The sequence below is a fragment of the Diadema setosum genome, chromosome 4 (assembly GCF_964275005.1).
Source record: "Diadema setosum chromosome 4, eeDiaSeto1, whole genome shotgun sequence".
In the NCBI taxonomy this organism is placed as follows: Eukaryota; Metazoa; Echinodermata; class Echinoidea; order Diadematoida; family Diadematidae; genus Diadema; species Diadema setosum.
This window is the reverse complement of record NC_092688.1, coordinates 4,246,675-4,262,208: the sequence shown is the minus strand read 5'-3', so window position 1 is coordinate 4,262,208 and position 15,534 is coordinate 4,246,675. Positions and strand designations below refer to the sequence as shown.

Genomic DNA, 15,534 nt, shown 5'->3' with positions numbered 1-15,534 from the left:
GCTTTTGCTCACATCACTTATTTAATGGGCATCATAATTATGTATCATCCTTCTTTCATTATACTGAAATATGTTAAGACAAATCATGCTTCTATGGAGGGACAACTGCACTATTGAGCTGGTGTTTATGTGTAAAGGGAGAATGTAAGTTTAGCACAATGCAACTGATTGACAAATTGCCCTACATCGACGTAAATAAGCACTGAATTGATCCGTGTTTTAGTTGTAGCCATGCTAAAAGAAATCATGGGCGTACAATGGTAGCACAATGGTTGTGGTATGATACTTGATAGACAGTGCTCTCAAAATCACGCTTCGTATCCTAATATTAAATTGACACACTACAGCTGTTAGTGGACATGTTTTGAATTTCAAAATAAACGCTCATGATAACGCGGATGAAGTGTTTGTATTTTTTCCGTCTCATATTTTATTCAGTTTTACTATCCTTCAGTACAATTATACAAAATGTTTAATGTATTCTTACTGCAAACACACACACACACACACACACACACATACACACACGCAAATATACTTAATAACTTACCAAAGAAAGATACATCTACAATAGGGAAAGTAAATGATTACAGCGTAGATTGCGGTTTGTAACAATACTGTGACGCAGATGTTTGTGTGCACACGTGATGCAGTGTTTTTCTGAGAAAAAAACAAACACATACCAAATGTACACACGTCATTTACTTGAAAAATAATGCTTGGATTAATCCCTGTGACATACAGTACTGAGGTCAAATATGGGATAATAATTAAGTGCAATGATTATGTTGATGGAAATGTGAGCTCAATTTGACTCATAATCAAGTACGATAATGTGTATTGATTCCTCAATAACAGTATTACTATATTCATGTATCCACGTATATTGCCAGGTTTGTATTCTATAGAAGCGCTTATAAGTATTATAAGTATTAACAAAGGTCGCGATGCGTACTTTCTGATGAATCTAAATGAATGTTTTGTTGATGTTGTTATTTGTAACTATTTTACGATTCATACGACAAAAATGTGCTAATCTCCTCATTACCAATCCCATAGGATCATCTTCTGTACGTTACTGTATATATACCGTGCACCTCAAAACGAACATAAAGTCGCACACACTGATTTAGCGTGAGGACTGAAAATAAGTGAAATGGGTCAACCTAGCTGAACTTGACTTTTTCATATTTTCTGAAAGAGCGGGTCTTCTTTTACTTTATGCTAAAATTTGGTATCATAAAACGGGCAGGAAAGTGTGTGTTTTTTAGCAGTTTATCTGGAACATTTTTGGTAGAATAGTGTGATTAGGTGTGTCTTTAGAATCCCTTTTTCATTTCCGAAAAAACCTTGTCCACACTCTTCACTTTCAGCTCTAATAACTTTTGAAAGGATAGTGCTACTGCTTTGAAAAGTGGTATTTATTATGGACAGAATGTGTTAATGAGGCATGCTTAATTTCAGTTTAATCTGATAATCCCTTCACTGTTGTTACTCTGGTGGTTTACTTCCTGTTTTTTGTCCCATTCATCGCACAGCCAGCACGGTTTGGTAAAGATTAAGCGCTTGAATAGACACTGTACTTCAGAGCCTCTTTTCTCAGGTCACACTTTTCCCGAGTTTGTGTTTTCTTTTCAATATTAAGATAGGTTAGGAGAGTCCATTTGATTTGAGTTATACATCATTTTAAAGCTTAAAGTCTCTTCTTTCAGAACATGCTCTTAACTAAAAATTCATGTCTGGCGACTTTTTGTTTGTTTTGAGGTGCAGGGTCACATATTCCTGCATATATTGAGCAGGGAATAATCATCTCATATCACTATACTCTGCAATTTACAATTCAATACTTGGTCTGAATATCACATTCAAAAATACTTCATTATCATGTTTGGATCACAGTTTTAACTGAGCCAAAAACGGGGGGAGGGGGGTCTGTTTCAATATTCTGCATACTATTCTTCAATGCCATTGCAAAAAAACAACAACAAAAACAACAAAACGAAACAAAACAAAAAGCCCGAGACAAACATCCTGCGCCTAGATTATCAACAGGAGCTACAAACCTGTTTAAGGGCGACTTCGTACAGAAACTGATACTTTTTATACAGCCACCACCACAACAATCCAGGAGGTCGGAGACGATTCATTAATGATACCAATTTTTTTTTTTTTTTATGGGTGGAATCACCACGCCAACTGATGGTAAACTTCTAGCTGCATTTACACGAATCACAACCAACTATAGACAATTTCACCTTTCGATAATCCGAAATTACATTCTCGGCGCTTATCTGTTACTTCTAAATGAAATGGGATATCGTTGTTACAGACAAAATAATCGCACATTCTTCTCCATCTTTACGATCGGTTTCCTGCAGTGATGTCACAAACTGCGCGTTACGTAGTCAACTCATCCACACGTGTGTGCTTTCTGCATTCAAGTTGATGCTCAAAATAAATTCAACACTGACAACACTTCTTCAAGTAGCCTCTATTGTGCAGAATACTGATTTTAAACTGTACAATGATCACAAAAAAAAGGCATTGAAAGTTAAAGCCCCAGTAGCATGAGAAAACATGAATTGTCCGAATACGATAGAAGTCTTTGCCAACGTGAGGCATTCGGAAATACTAATGCTGTGCAAGTGAGTCGCTTATATTTGTCAGTGAATCGCTTATATTTGTCAGTGAATAATGGGCATCGAAGCGTAAGCTACTGGTAATCGGTAACAGTCGACTCCAGTCGAAGTTATTCGCTTGTGTGAGTACTGACATAGAGATCAGTGATAAAGATGTAGACAGCTCCTTCCTACTCCATGCTGTTCTTACACTACATCGACTTTAAGTAAAGCATGTTTTACTAGTACTGATTCCCCCTCCTGCGTATCCATTGTTGCATAGAGTTCAGGTGGCGCAGTAAGGGCTTCATTTTCGTCTTCTGTTGTGTCTTTGAGGCGTCTTTATAACCAATCCCACTTGAACCCCACCCCCCCCCCCCCCGCCCCCGATTCTGTTTGATCTCACTGGTGTACAGTTCCTCACTCTTTCGTGCTGACTTTCTTTTCTATCCCCTGTGCATAAACTTCAACAGTTCAGTTTCGGCGGGTCATTTGGTCTTCTGTGGTGCCTTGGACAGACTAGAGGCGCCCTTATCTTTACTCATAATACTTATAATGCCATTTCTCGCGCCTACGTAAAGAAGCAGAACTGTCCTCATTTAAAAAAAAACAACAACAACAACAACAACAACAAAACATCCTTTTTCTCTTATCCACCCCTTCAAAGAGTTCCACAGGCCTCACAATTCACCTTCTGTGGTGAATCTGTACCCTTCAATGATACTGTTTCCCATCAAAAATGCTTATTCACCTTGGCATACAGTTCGTCATGTGTGAATGCTGCCCTATCACCAACCTCCTTACGGGATATCATTCCTTTATCCACCTGTGCATAGAGTTCTAAAGAGGCAGTTTCGTTGCCATTTTTTATTTGTGTGATGTCTTGATGCCCATTATTGTAACTTATTCCCTGGGAACATCCATCTGCCTGCTTATTCACGTTGGCATACAGTTCCTCGCCACTACATACAGACACAAAACTATCCTGTTCGGGGAAATTTCTCCCTCTCCTATCAGCCATATTAACATAGAGCTCTACAGACGTTGTTTCGACGCCATTTTCGTCTTGTGTGATCTCTTTTAGCCTGCCAATGGAATCATGTACCTTCGAAGGTCCGTCTTTATGCTTGTCTACTGTGGCGTACAGTTCCTCGAACTTCTGTACTGAAACAGAGCTATTCTCACGTGAAGAACTTCCTCTTCTCTTATCCACCTTGGCATAGAGCTCACAGAGTGCAACTTCGGCGTTATCTTTATCGTTTGTTGTGCCTTGGTGCCCGTCAATGAAAACAGGTCCCATTGGAAGCCCAACTGTTGCGTCGATGTTGTCGTATTCATTGTTGCTGTTAGAATCATCCCAGTCAATAGTTTCCACAGATCGTCCAGCAGAGGGGAAATTCTTTGCCCTTTCTTCATCTGCTGCGTAAGCCTGCCAGATACAGCTGCCGGCCTCTGCGTGTTTACCAATACGACCGATTGCAGGACCCCTCGCAAATTCAAGCGAGTTGTACTCTGTTTCATCAAACAGACGAGCTTGCGGCATCGTAGTTTCTCCGCCAGTTGTGACACTGCAGATGCCCGTTGAAACAAACTTGTCACATCCATATCCTTTAACATTTCTCGCTGGCCTCTGATGCGATTTTTTCCCAAAACACTTAACACCAACTGGTTGCTTCCCATGGTCTTCTTCCGAAACAACTCCTTCCGAGATCTTCTGCATGTTGTCCAAATTTCTGTGTACGTATTCAGCATTTTGGTAAATATTATCTTGATCATAAGCAGAGTCTTCAATCCTTGTAGGGGCAGGGTGTCCGCCAGGAAATGTGGCATGGTCGACTGAAGGCCTCAAGGTACAGAGTGGGAAAGCAACATCGGCAGCGTGATTATCAGGAACTGTCTGTTGGACTGAAGGCTGCAGGCCACTTATGTCACCATCGTTCTGAGTTGGAGTTGGTGACGGTTTATATCTGCAATGAGCGGGAAGACACAGCCTTTCAGCTCCACATAAATACTTCCCATTAAAATGAACTAGAAATATAAGTTTCAAAGGCCTAATCAATTCTATAAACATGATCGCGTAATTTTACCCAGAAGAAAATTAAGACTTCTAAAGTAAATCTTTCAAAAATGTATGCATAAATTATGACAAAATGAAAAAAAGAAGAAAGAATCACACTCAATAAACGCTTTTTTCCCTTTTGGTTTTCCGAGATAGACTCGAAGAGACAATGCAGAATGTCGAAGAATAATGATCAAACATTGCTTGTTTGATAATCTAATTTTTTTTTTCTGGGGGGGGGGGGTGGTAGGTATAAGGGCAAAAGCGAAAACTAGCCTGTAACACAATGTGTAACAGTAGATCATTCTTGATAAGAATGGAAAATGAATGGAATGAGGTGCTACCTCTTTCAGAGACAAGACATTGTTTTTATCCGAACACAACGACAATACAATAACATGGATAACTTTATTCATGTCACATATTAAACTCAGGGTCCCTATTCCACTTATAAGACTTCCGGAACTGTAGTTCCATGGTGTCAAGTTTTGGTCAATGCTCTTTAGAACCGCTTAATTTGGAAACAGGAAGTGACATACACTAAGAGGTTTCAACTAAATTCTCACCTTTTTCTCTGATATAAACACCAAGCCCTAGAGATGATTACAAGAAGTGTGATGACAGTCACATATGAAGACGTCAGCAAAATCAGAAGAGGAGATTTGCCTAAAGTGGATTGGAAATGGTAACAATAATGTCAACATGATGACAATAATATCCAGTACTGCCTAACACACAAATTGAACATTTTAACACTCCATCAAGTGATCTAATTCCACAATCCTTATTTTTGCGTATCAACAAGAGTAAAGACATGAATGTATTTTCGTTTTGTTGGTGTGTATGTATCAAATATACGTCCAGATGGCTGCTACATTAGGTTGCTCACGATGGTTCTGTACATCAGCCAGTACATAATAAGGATCATTATTTCAGAACTCTACGGGATTTGCCAAAAGTCAGCTCCAAAGCAGCACCTAATCAGGTCTGCTGGGGATGTTCAACGTCACCTTGAGTTAAACTGCACTAGGTTTTGCTCTGGGAGAGTGCGGCAAAAATGTAATAAGGGCAGACTCTGGACACGCAAGACATTGCTAACATAAGGGCAGAGAGGGCTGAGTGACTTTAATTGTCCATGGATCTCGGGAATACTTACTAAGTACTAAGTAATACGTCCATGTAATGAACACACGAATATATACCACAGAAAAGATAGTATATTTCCCTTGAATTTAGCTCCAGATATTTGTAGTAAACCCAACGGATGAGCTTCTGTGACCTAGTTGTGAACTTCTATAGTCTTAGTGTTCGATTACCCTAAGTGCACTAGAGGCTCCATTTGGAATTCAACACTATCATCATTCCAGGTTATTCATGAAGGGAATACCGCGGACGTATATTGTAGCATTATACTCTATTAAGGAGAATATTTATAGCTGTTGGTCTTGAGGTGCCCGTTTAGAGGAAGTTTTGACTACTTCCCGCTGACCTTTTGAAATCACCATGATTGTAATTAGAGAGGAGAAATTTTCATGCTGTCGTTGGGAACAGATTGTTGTTTTCTTAACTGCTACGTTGAAGTAGAAATACTCTCCTTGAGACAAATAAACGCTGGCGTGCATTCTGCACAATATAGTGCATAAGTGAATCCGACGAATTCCCTTGATGTTACAGTATGATCAAAGATGTTAGATTGAGGATTGACCTTTGACCGCTTGACACGATGGGATTGATGCGTTCCAAACCGGTGACAGTTGCATTTGACGTTCGTTAGATGGTGTCACACAAAACAGAGTTGCACTACCATTGATGGTGTAACCTGCATCACAGTTCAGGGTAACTATGGAGCCAAGCCGCGTGGTGTTTGAATTCCATTTTCCGTGTGAAACGTTACCGGGGTGACCACATTTCAGCTTGTTACCTGGAGAAAACAGAACGGAAGTAGATGACGTTATCATTAGTCAAGAAGGCCAGTCGTTAAGACACAAGAGTAGGGCCTACGAGTCCATGTGGATTACCTTGAATACTTACTGTAGTAAGGATAAGGACAATTTGTTTATGTATTTCCTTTTCTTTCTTTGTCTTGTAAAGGCATTTTGCCTACTTTTGTTGGTCCAGCAATTAATTTTTACTTTTTCAAAAGAAGAAACTGCAAACTTCAAGCTGTGTTTTATATCAGTCTATTCCATTTTCATTATTTTTTTTTATTTTGTATGTGTCAATACATAACAATTAACAATGTAGTTGAATTCATAGTGTTTTCCTTGATTACAAATTAGTACTGATTTTGTGTTTGGCCTACATCAAACATACACGATATATCAAGCGTACTATTACTTTATCATATTAGATCTCAAAATTTTCATGTGCTCTATACAATATTCCTACAACTATCCTTACTTTATAGGGAGTCACTTCGTGGATAGAATGAAAGATGATTCCAAGTTGAAATTTGTATCAGTGCCAAGAATGGCATTACAATATCGTTGTGGTTGTAGTAGAACATTATTTTATAAGCACATGTTGCCACTATCTGTTTCAACAAACGTGAATATATTCATAAGCAATGTTTGTCGATATTTCTTTCTTTCTGTCCACCTCTGGCAGTCTAAACACACAAGGCCCCTATGTAAAAGTGAATTAAACACAGATATAACTCTGCTATCCAGATAGGAACAACAAGATGCATATTTTCTCCCTTGCATATAGTTGGCACTTCAATGCTTTTAAGTCCATGATTTCTGTAAATGTCTTGAATTTAGTCCCCTTCTAATCTTTTCTTCGTAATAATAAAGCGTCCGGTTCAATTTACTTGGCAACAGTGTCCTTTGATATGCAAGGATGTTCATCTTCATTGCAATGACCTTTGGATAAAATGCAAAGCCGCTGTTCATTGATTGCCGGCTTTGACATTGTTTGATGACCATTTCAACTTTTTATCAGTGGCCAGTTAAAATATTTGTTTACTCAGAAAGGAAGCTGACCAAGATTTCAAGAACCAAAAATCAGTAATACAAGACGCCCTCTTATCTCGAATACTTCCCATCAAAAAGGCCGATTGAGATTGAGCATTTACGTTTACCCAATAGGCAAGATGGAGCTGAAGCGTTCCAAACTGGTGATTGTGTTGTGTCGGATGACGACACACAGAGCAACGTTGCTCTACCATTGGGAACGTAACCTTTATCACAAGACAGCGTTACCGTCGATCCAAGCCTCATGGTACTGGAATTCCACACACCGTGCGTTACATTACCAGGGTGATTACATTTCGGCTCGTTACCTAGAAAGAACGGAATGATTATAAAAAAAAAAAAAAAACATTAATATCAAGTCGAGATTGGCTGGACTAATTGATAATGATGATGATGATAATGATGATGATGATGATAATGATGATACTACTACTACTACTACTAATAACAATAATAATAATGATAATAGTAGATCAATACTTGTAACGCTGTGGGGGGGGGGGGGGGGCAAAGAATTTTATCCCAAAATGTCAAATGTTCAGGAAAAAATGGCAGCCAGTGCATTGTAACGGAAGGGATCACTTTTCCTTTGACGTGAAGTGGTGACTTCATTTTTGAGGGGACGACAGCTAAAATCTAGATAGGACATCACTTGACTACCAGTAATAACCTGACAATAGATAAAAAAGTGATTTTACAAGTCTTGTCACTCTAGCGACAGTATAGACCGACCTGCAGTGAATTAATGTGCAAAGTTCGAGTTGGTACTTAATAGGCCCTCTCTTTAAATCATATTTTATTAGACTGTAAATGCTATGTTTCATATCAAGGTTTGTATCCTTCTGTATGTAGGCTAATTAAGAGAAGAGGCAAGTACCCTGGGATTTGGCCGGGCCAGTTCCGCAAGTTGGGATTGGTGCATTCCATGCAGGCAAACTGGCGTCAGGAGATCTCACACATCGCAGCGTGGCACTGCCATTGATGACGTAACTGTCATCACAGGTGAGAGTTACTGAAGATCCCAGTGACGTCTCAATCGAGTTCCATTTTCCGTTGGATACGTTACCAGGCTGATCACAAAACATCGAAGAGGCTGTGAAATGGGAAGTGATGTAGATGAGAGAAAGCAACTGCGTTAAATAAGAAAATTAACTGAATTCACAAAGAGTATGAGGCAATTGTTTTCTTTTGTCCACACAAAAATAATTAAAAGCAATACCTCTTGGATTAATCAGATAGGATTGCACCAATAACTGGGAGTGATACCTTCATTGATCATGTTGTTGTAAGAAACAAAAGGAGAATAGTAAACTAGTGTGAAAATAATTATAATCCAAAGAAGTCAAGTCGCAATGAGGTAGTGCTGCTATCCCATGCTTTTTATGGACAGTAATATAAGTGTTTTCTAAGCATCACCATTTCGCTTCTGTTTGTCTTCTGTTTCTTAACTGTATTATCAAATGTCATCTTTTGTTGCGAGATATCCGACATGTGGGAAAGGGCACGTAGTGACTTTATGGTTTCGATGACATAACTTTCGGTTCTAAAATTGTTCTGCAGCAAGATCCATTCTACTGCACGGAGTCTTTTTCGTTATTACCTCAGCTTTTCTCTTCGAGTTACGCGTGACAGTTGTTTGATATAAAGGGAATTATGTTCCTCGAACATAATTTACACGTGGATTCAAAGAAATAAGAATATCAATACACTCATTAAGGGATTGAAGGTTGGAAGAAAATTTAAAGATTTCCTTAAAAGATTTTGATATTCACAGATTTTTTTTTTATGTGCTTCCCGGACTACATAGAATCTGTACAAGAAAATGTGGTATTGTCTATGAGATGGATTTCACAAATCCTCATTATCTTAATCAAATATATATGTGACCGTGCACCACAAAACGAACATAAAGTCGCACATACTGATTTTGCGTGAGGACTGAAAATAAGCGAAATGGGTCAACCTAGCCGATCTTAACTTTTTCATATTTTCTGAAAGAGCAGGTCTTCTTTTACATTATGCTAAAATTTGGTATCATGAAACGGGCGGGAAAGAGTGTATTTTTAGCAGTTTATCTCGAACATTTTTATGGTAGAATAGTGTGATAAGGTGTGTCTTTAGAGTCCCTTTTTCATTTCTGAGAAACCTTGTACACACTCTTCACTTTCAACTCTAATAACTTTTGAAAAGATAGTGCTTCTGCTTTCAAAGTTGGCATTAATTATGGACAGAATGTGTTAATGAGGCATGCTTAATTTCAGTTTAATCTGATCGTCCCTCATTGTTGTTACTCTGGTGGTCTACTTCCTGTTTTTTTTTTTTTTTTTTGTCCCATTCATCGCACGGCCAGCACGGTTTGGTAAAGATTAAGTGCTTGAATAGACACTGTACTTCAGAGCCTCTTTCCTCAGTTCACACTTTTCCTGAGTTTGTGCTTTCTTTACAATATTTGGATAGGTTGGGAGAGTCCATTTGATTTGAGTTATACATCATTTTAAAGCTTAAAGTCTGTTCTTTCAGAATATGGTCTTAATTAAGAATTCATGTCTGCCGACTTTTTGTTTGTTTTGTGGTGCAAGGTCACATATACGCCTTAAGCTGGACGGTGCTCATAACAAATGACAATGTATATTACACAATGCCTTTTGATGATCTGGTTACAGTCTTTTTTGGTGTTCTAAAATATCATTTATATACATATTATGTTTGCATATTTTATAGAATAGGCTACCAATAGACAAAAACATGGTTGTGAAAACTTCCCAATGAGACTAACGTCTTATTACAACCCTTTCTTGAAATCAATAGAGGATTAAGATCTTTTAAAATCAGGTGTAGTACTGCTTAGGAAAAGGAGTACATAAGCGTTTAGGGAAAGACTACTCTGGAACTGAGATCTTACAGCAAGATGGTATCGACGAGTTCCAAACCGGGAAGTAAGTCGACTGTCCAGGTAGTGCCACACACTGGAGTGTTGCGTTACCATTGATGACGTAACCTTCCTCACAGATGAGAGTTACCATTGAACCAAACCACGTAATGTTGGAATCCCATTTTCCGTTAGGGACGGTGGCAAGTTTGTTGCAAAAGCCATAGGAAACTGAGAAGAATGAAAGTCAACAAAAACAAAATAGTACTTAAAACAAATTACACATTGTTTTTCATTTTTACTCTGCATTGGGCATACAAAAAAAAAAATGTTTGATTTTACCACTGCCCATAATAATTCCACACACCACACACAACAATTAGACAAAAGAAATCATTGTGCACACACATACAATGGGAATTGATGTCAGCAGGTTTGCTCTAGATTTCTTTCTGATATGATGACATCTGAATTACATGAAAAATCATAAAATGTTTGTGTCGATAACAGGGCATATCTTCAAATACACGTGTTCCTTGCAGTGATCTATTACAAGCATTGGTTGAGATTGCTTTGTGAGTACTAAGTAGGCCAAATGAGCTACATACCAGATCTCATGAGATAAGTCGTTAATGACCTTCAGATATAGTGTCAAACGGTTACATCATTAGAAATGGCATTTAAAACCATGTACATCTTGATCTAGAGTATAGAGCAAATTCAAATAAAAATGGTAGAGGATTAATCCAAACCATTCGTAATAAGAAAGTAAGGAAATGTTAACGTTTCATACGTTAAAAGGCAAAATTTGAAGAGGCACTGAACTTATGTTTGCGTATTCATGACCTGAAAGGTTTCTTCCATATAATTTTTTTTTTTCTGAGTCGAAATAGTCATTATTAAGAGTTTGAATAGATTTAAACTTTGATGCATCACGGATTTAGACGCGAAATTGTCTTTGGTTTCAACTACGGGTACACGTATCTCTGGTTATTTTACAGCGTCTCTCAAGTCAACCGAAAACAATGTAGCTTAAGTAATTCATTCAGAAACTTACATATTATTATCCTTGCATACTTGCACAACACTCACCATTAAATGCACTATCTAAATCATGACTGTTCTTAGGTTCAGGAGTTCTTGAACATAACCATTCGTGACTAGAAATATTAGAAGTGGAAATGCCAGCAAATGTCTCCGATGGGACGCACGAACATGCGCTTTGATGGGTTACGGCTATGACGTCAGCGACCTGTCCTAGTTGTCGGCATGTAGAGACGCATTCCATTTCCAGGATTTCGGTCTTCACGGTTCGATGTGGCAAATCCCGATCGAGAGGACTGTAATTTTGCAAGACCGATGATTTCAAGTAGCATCCGAGAAAACCTGGTTCTGGTAGAAGAAATAGATAATAAACTCCCTGCGACGGAAATGAATCATGCTTTCGTATTGTTGATAAATGACTATGACTCCAATTATGACGTTATATTCCCTTTGTCAGATTGTGTATTCAAACTGGCCTTTGTACTGCATTCATTCCAGAGCCTAAACATACATACAAATTCATACACGTACCAGTGTAAATCTCCTAGAAATCTGCTTGATTTCATAATTGACACCGACTTTATGGAGACTGGTGTATAATTTACATAATGTCCACAAACATCAACTGATTTTCACTCGAAAATCTTTCTAGTTCTACGAGAAAGTAAAGTCTCTTAATCCATCCTCCCAACAGGCAGAATGGATAAATCTATTTTTCCTTACCTCGGCACTTAAGCTTCACTGCCTTCCCAGAAATGCATTCGGCATTTGCCCACGAACAGCTCATCATACTTCGCGAATCTGTGACGGGAAAATTGGAGTACTTCTCGATGAATTTTAACAGCCATGAATACAAGAATGCACTTTATACTAGATATATATTACGTTTAGACTGCTTTTCTCAGGGTGCCAATGGGCAATACTTTTCCCGACTTTTTATGAATTATAAACTTTGTTGTGATAGCAGCAGCAGAAGCAGCATATGAATTCTAACAATGCATTGATTATAAAGATGATATTCCGGTTTTAAAAAGACAGAAAATTTTGACTTTTTATGACATCGATGTGTCATCTGTCAATTATCAAAATCATTTTTAAACAGTTAAAAGAAATATCCAAATTAGCGAGGTTACTGGGACAGGAACCGATTTCTCCGATGATACCATGGCATGGCTCCTGAATAGGTGTGACATGCTGTTGAAAACATTTTTAAACGAGACCACCCGTCCACGAAGAAGTTCACAAATATCTTACTAAAATGCCACGAATTGAATGGACGTAAATCAGATCATGTCAGTGCATTGTCACATTAAGAAGAAAAAAAAAGAAAACCTGACAAAAGGCATCTGAAATGTGTAATGTCAGATTGAGAGTTGGTTTTTGTTTATCTTGTTACAGTTCAAACATTTCACTCTTTATAGTATTTCCTAGCTATTCTTATTTCCTTAATTTTGATTTATGGTAAAGACTTTTAATGTTTCGGCACAATGCTTCCCCACATTCGCGTAATATCATGATAATGTACTCACAAAGTTCAGTGAGGGAATAGTATGTACTATCGAAAATTAATCTTGAAACAGGAAAGAAAATTGAGAGGACTCAGTAATCATTATAGGGTAATACTTTTTATAAACATTAAATGTCTACCATACAATATTTGTGTTAAATCTACTGGGCATCTGTTTACAAAGTTACAAGAGGAGTTTTGTCATCGAAAATGCAAGAACATAAAAGAGGTTTATATCACTAAAATTTTCATTGGAGATTTTATAGACTTAAATAGCCTGTCATTCTAGTGACATAAATAGATTTCCTGTATATCATAAACCTAAAAATTTGAGTTTGATTTTGAACGATGAGCGTAAAAAAAAAAACCCTCCTTAAATATCATTTACGCTGGAATGTGGAGGTAAATTTAAAGTTAAATAAGGTAAAATCCCAAATAGTGAGCTGACTATATTATGATGTATTTACATAAGGGAAAATAAATTATGTTCTATTATTGATTTCTTTTTACTTTGATATGACCTCTTGTTTTTCATCACTTTTTATTCATTTTATACTTCTACCTCAAAAAACGCAAATAAGCCTTCCAGCAATGCCTTGTATCGATTTACTGAACAAAAACTATCTTTGACATTTTCTTTCGTAATGAATAGGCCTTCTACCTGTTGAGAGAAACAAGGTTATGACCAATATGCGTTGTGTTTCCCTTCAATCACTTTCAGGCCTGCATATTCGAGCGTACATGGCAGGGAAAAAAAAAGTCTCTCCAGCTTGCAATCAGCTATATTTTTTTTTTTTTCGGATACAATTTCAGAAAGGATAATATATTTTGCCAGGTTAAAAGATTCATGTGAGCATGTCGGCTATCTCTAGTTATCAGAGTGGACGCAAATAATGATTTTCCGTGTAAAACAGGCAATATTCCACATTCCAATAACTTCATTTAATATTATGACTTTAACATGACTGTAGCTTTCTAATCCCTGCTAATCCATGTTCAAGATATGGTTTGATGCGTGCACGATAAATAAAGCTATTGGCGGGATAGGTTATCATATGATTATACGGCAATTTCTGCCTGTAAGAAGGCACTATACAGCAGTATCTGCTTTTTGCCATGTTATTGTTGAATTGCTATTCATAGGGGGAAGTCACCAAATTATGGTTTGCCTGTTGTTGTTGTTTTCTATTTCAAAATGAACATGAATATTAGTTTCTATTCTTAATTTGATCGTATAGAAACAGGATACCTTTCCCAATCTATGAGCAGTATAGAAATTGAATAAGAGATAACCAAATGAATATATTCAAGGCATTTTTGTTGTTGTTGATTGAAGCATAATAGTACAAAAGACACAGGAACTTATGCCAAATTTTCTCTAAATTTACAAAGAATCGGTGATTATAGGTTAAGGATAAGGTATTACAGGGTATTCTCTCCTTTTTTAAAACCAAACAATATTCACATCTTGTATTGCACTCGGTTAAAAGTATTGTAAAAGGGGTCACTTGCATGGCGGACAATCTTCGACCTTGATCCAGTTTGTTGCGTTAAGATGAGAAGGTACAACTGAGGCAGAAAAGGTATGAAATGCCGGGAATCCGAGCTCTCCACAAATGGAATGTGCCGTCCGGTCAGTGAAGCCGTCTCTGCAAACAAAGTTGTCCGTAGCTGATCGCAAAACTACGAAACCTTCGAGAGGAGATTGTTCCCCAATCAGTTTCATGGCCGGTTCACCTTGTTTTGAAATAAACATAATAGAGAATAAAATTCAATTTCAACATTAACTTTATGCAACCGAGTCTAACATAGATTCATGAACAAATTCAGCATAAGGCAATAGCCTCAAATATATTCTTTCGATATTTTCATGAAGAAAAAGGCGATACATTAGCAGATTAGTATGATCTTTTTAAACGATGGAACTTATTTCTCTTATCCGTAACAAGGACACTGTTTGCAAACAGCCTTTTCCCAGCCATTCGGCCTCAACTCTAGAATTTCTCTGAAGCATCAATAATCACGTTCTATGGCGTGTATTCATAAAGTCTGATAATAGGTTGCGTATTCACATATGAAATGCATGCTACCTTCCCACTTTCTTACGTATCTTCCATTCTACGGCCCCTTTGCATTATCCTGTTCATGGATTTTTTTTTGAGGTGTTTTTGTTTCGTATCTTATGCTGAAAGCGTTACACATTTAGTTTGAATTCGTGACTATTTGTTTCATCGATTAATACTGTGTTACATTTGAAAAAAAAAATCCCTATCAAAAAATGTTAATAAGTGGTAATAAAGCATAGATTTATTACGCTTGAAACTGGTCTTTAATCATTTAGTTTTCTTTTCATAATTTTTCTCCTTTTCTGATGTACCAAGAAGTTTTAGAGCTACTTATTTACACTTAATTGGATTGCTATAACCATGGGGTATTAACCATGGGGTATTCCCTTCATGACT

General features: G+C 37.4%; 1 protein-coding gene across 1 annotated transcript; it reads right to left on the bottom strand.

Annotated features, from left to right (window-relative positions):
- Positions 1-3,351: 3,351 nt before the first annotated feature.
- On the bottom strand, positions 3,352-14,828 carry LOC140226772 (uncharacterized). Its single transcript, XM_072307200.1, has 9 exons — positions 14,585-14,828; positions 12,289-12,366; positions 11,614-11,913; positions 10,555-10,752; positions 8,530-8,745; positions 7,754-7,960; positions 6,383-6,598; positions 5,244-5,343; positions 3,352-4,585 (listed from the first exon to the last, which is right to left on the bottom strand). The coding sequence occupies exons 1-9, from the start codon at positions 14,826-14,828 to the stop codon at positions 3,352-3,354; spliced, it is 2,793 nt and encodes a 930-aa protein (XP_072163301.1).
- Positions 14,829-15,534: the final 706 nt, after the last annotated feature.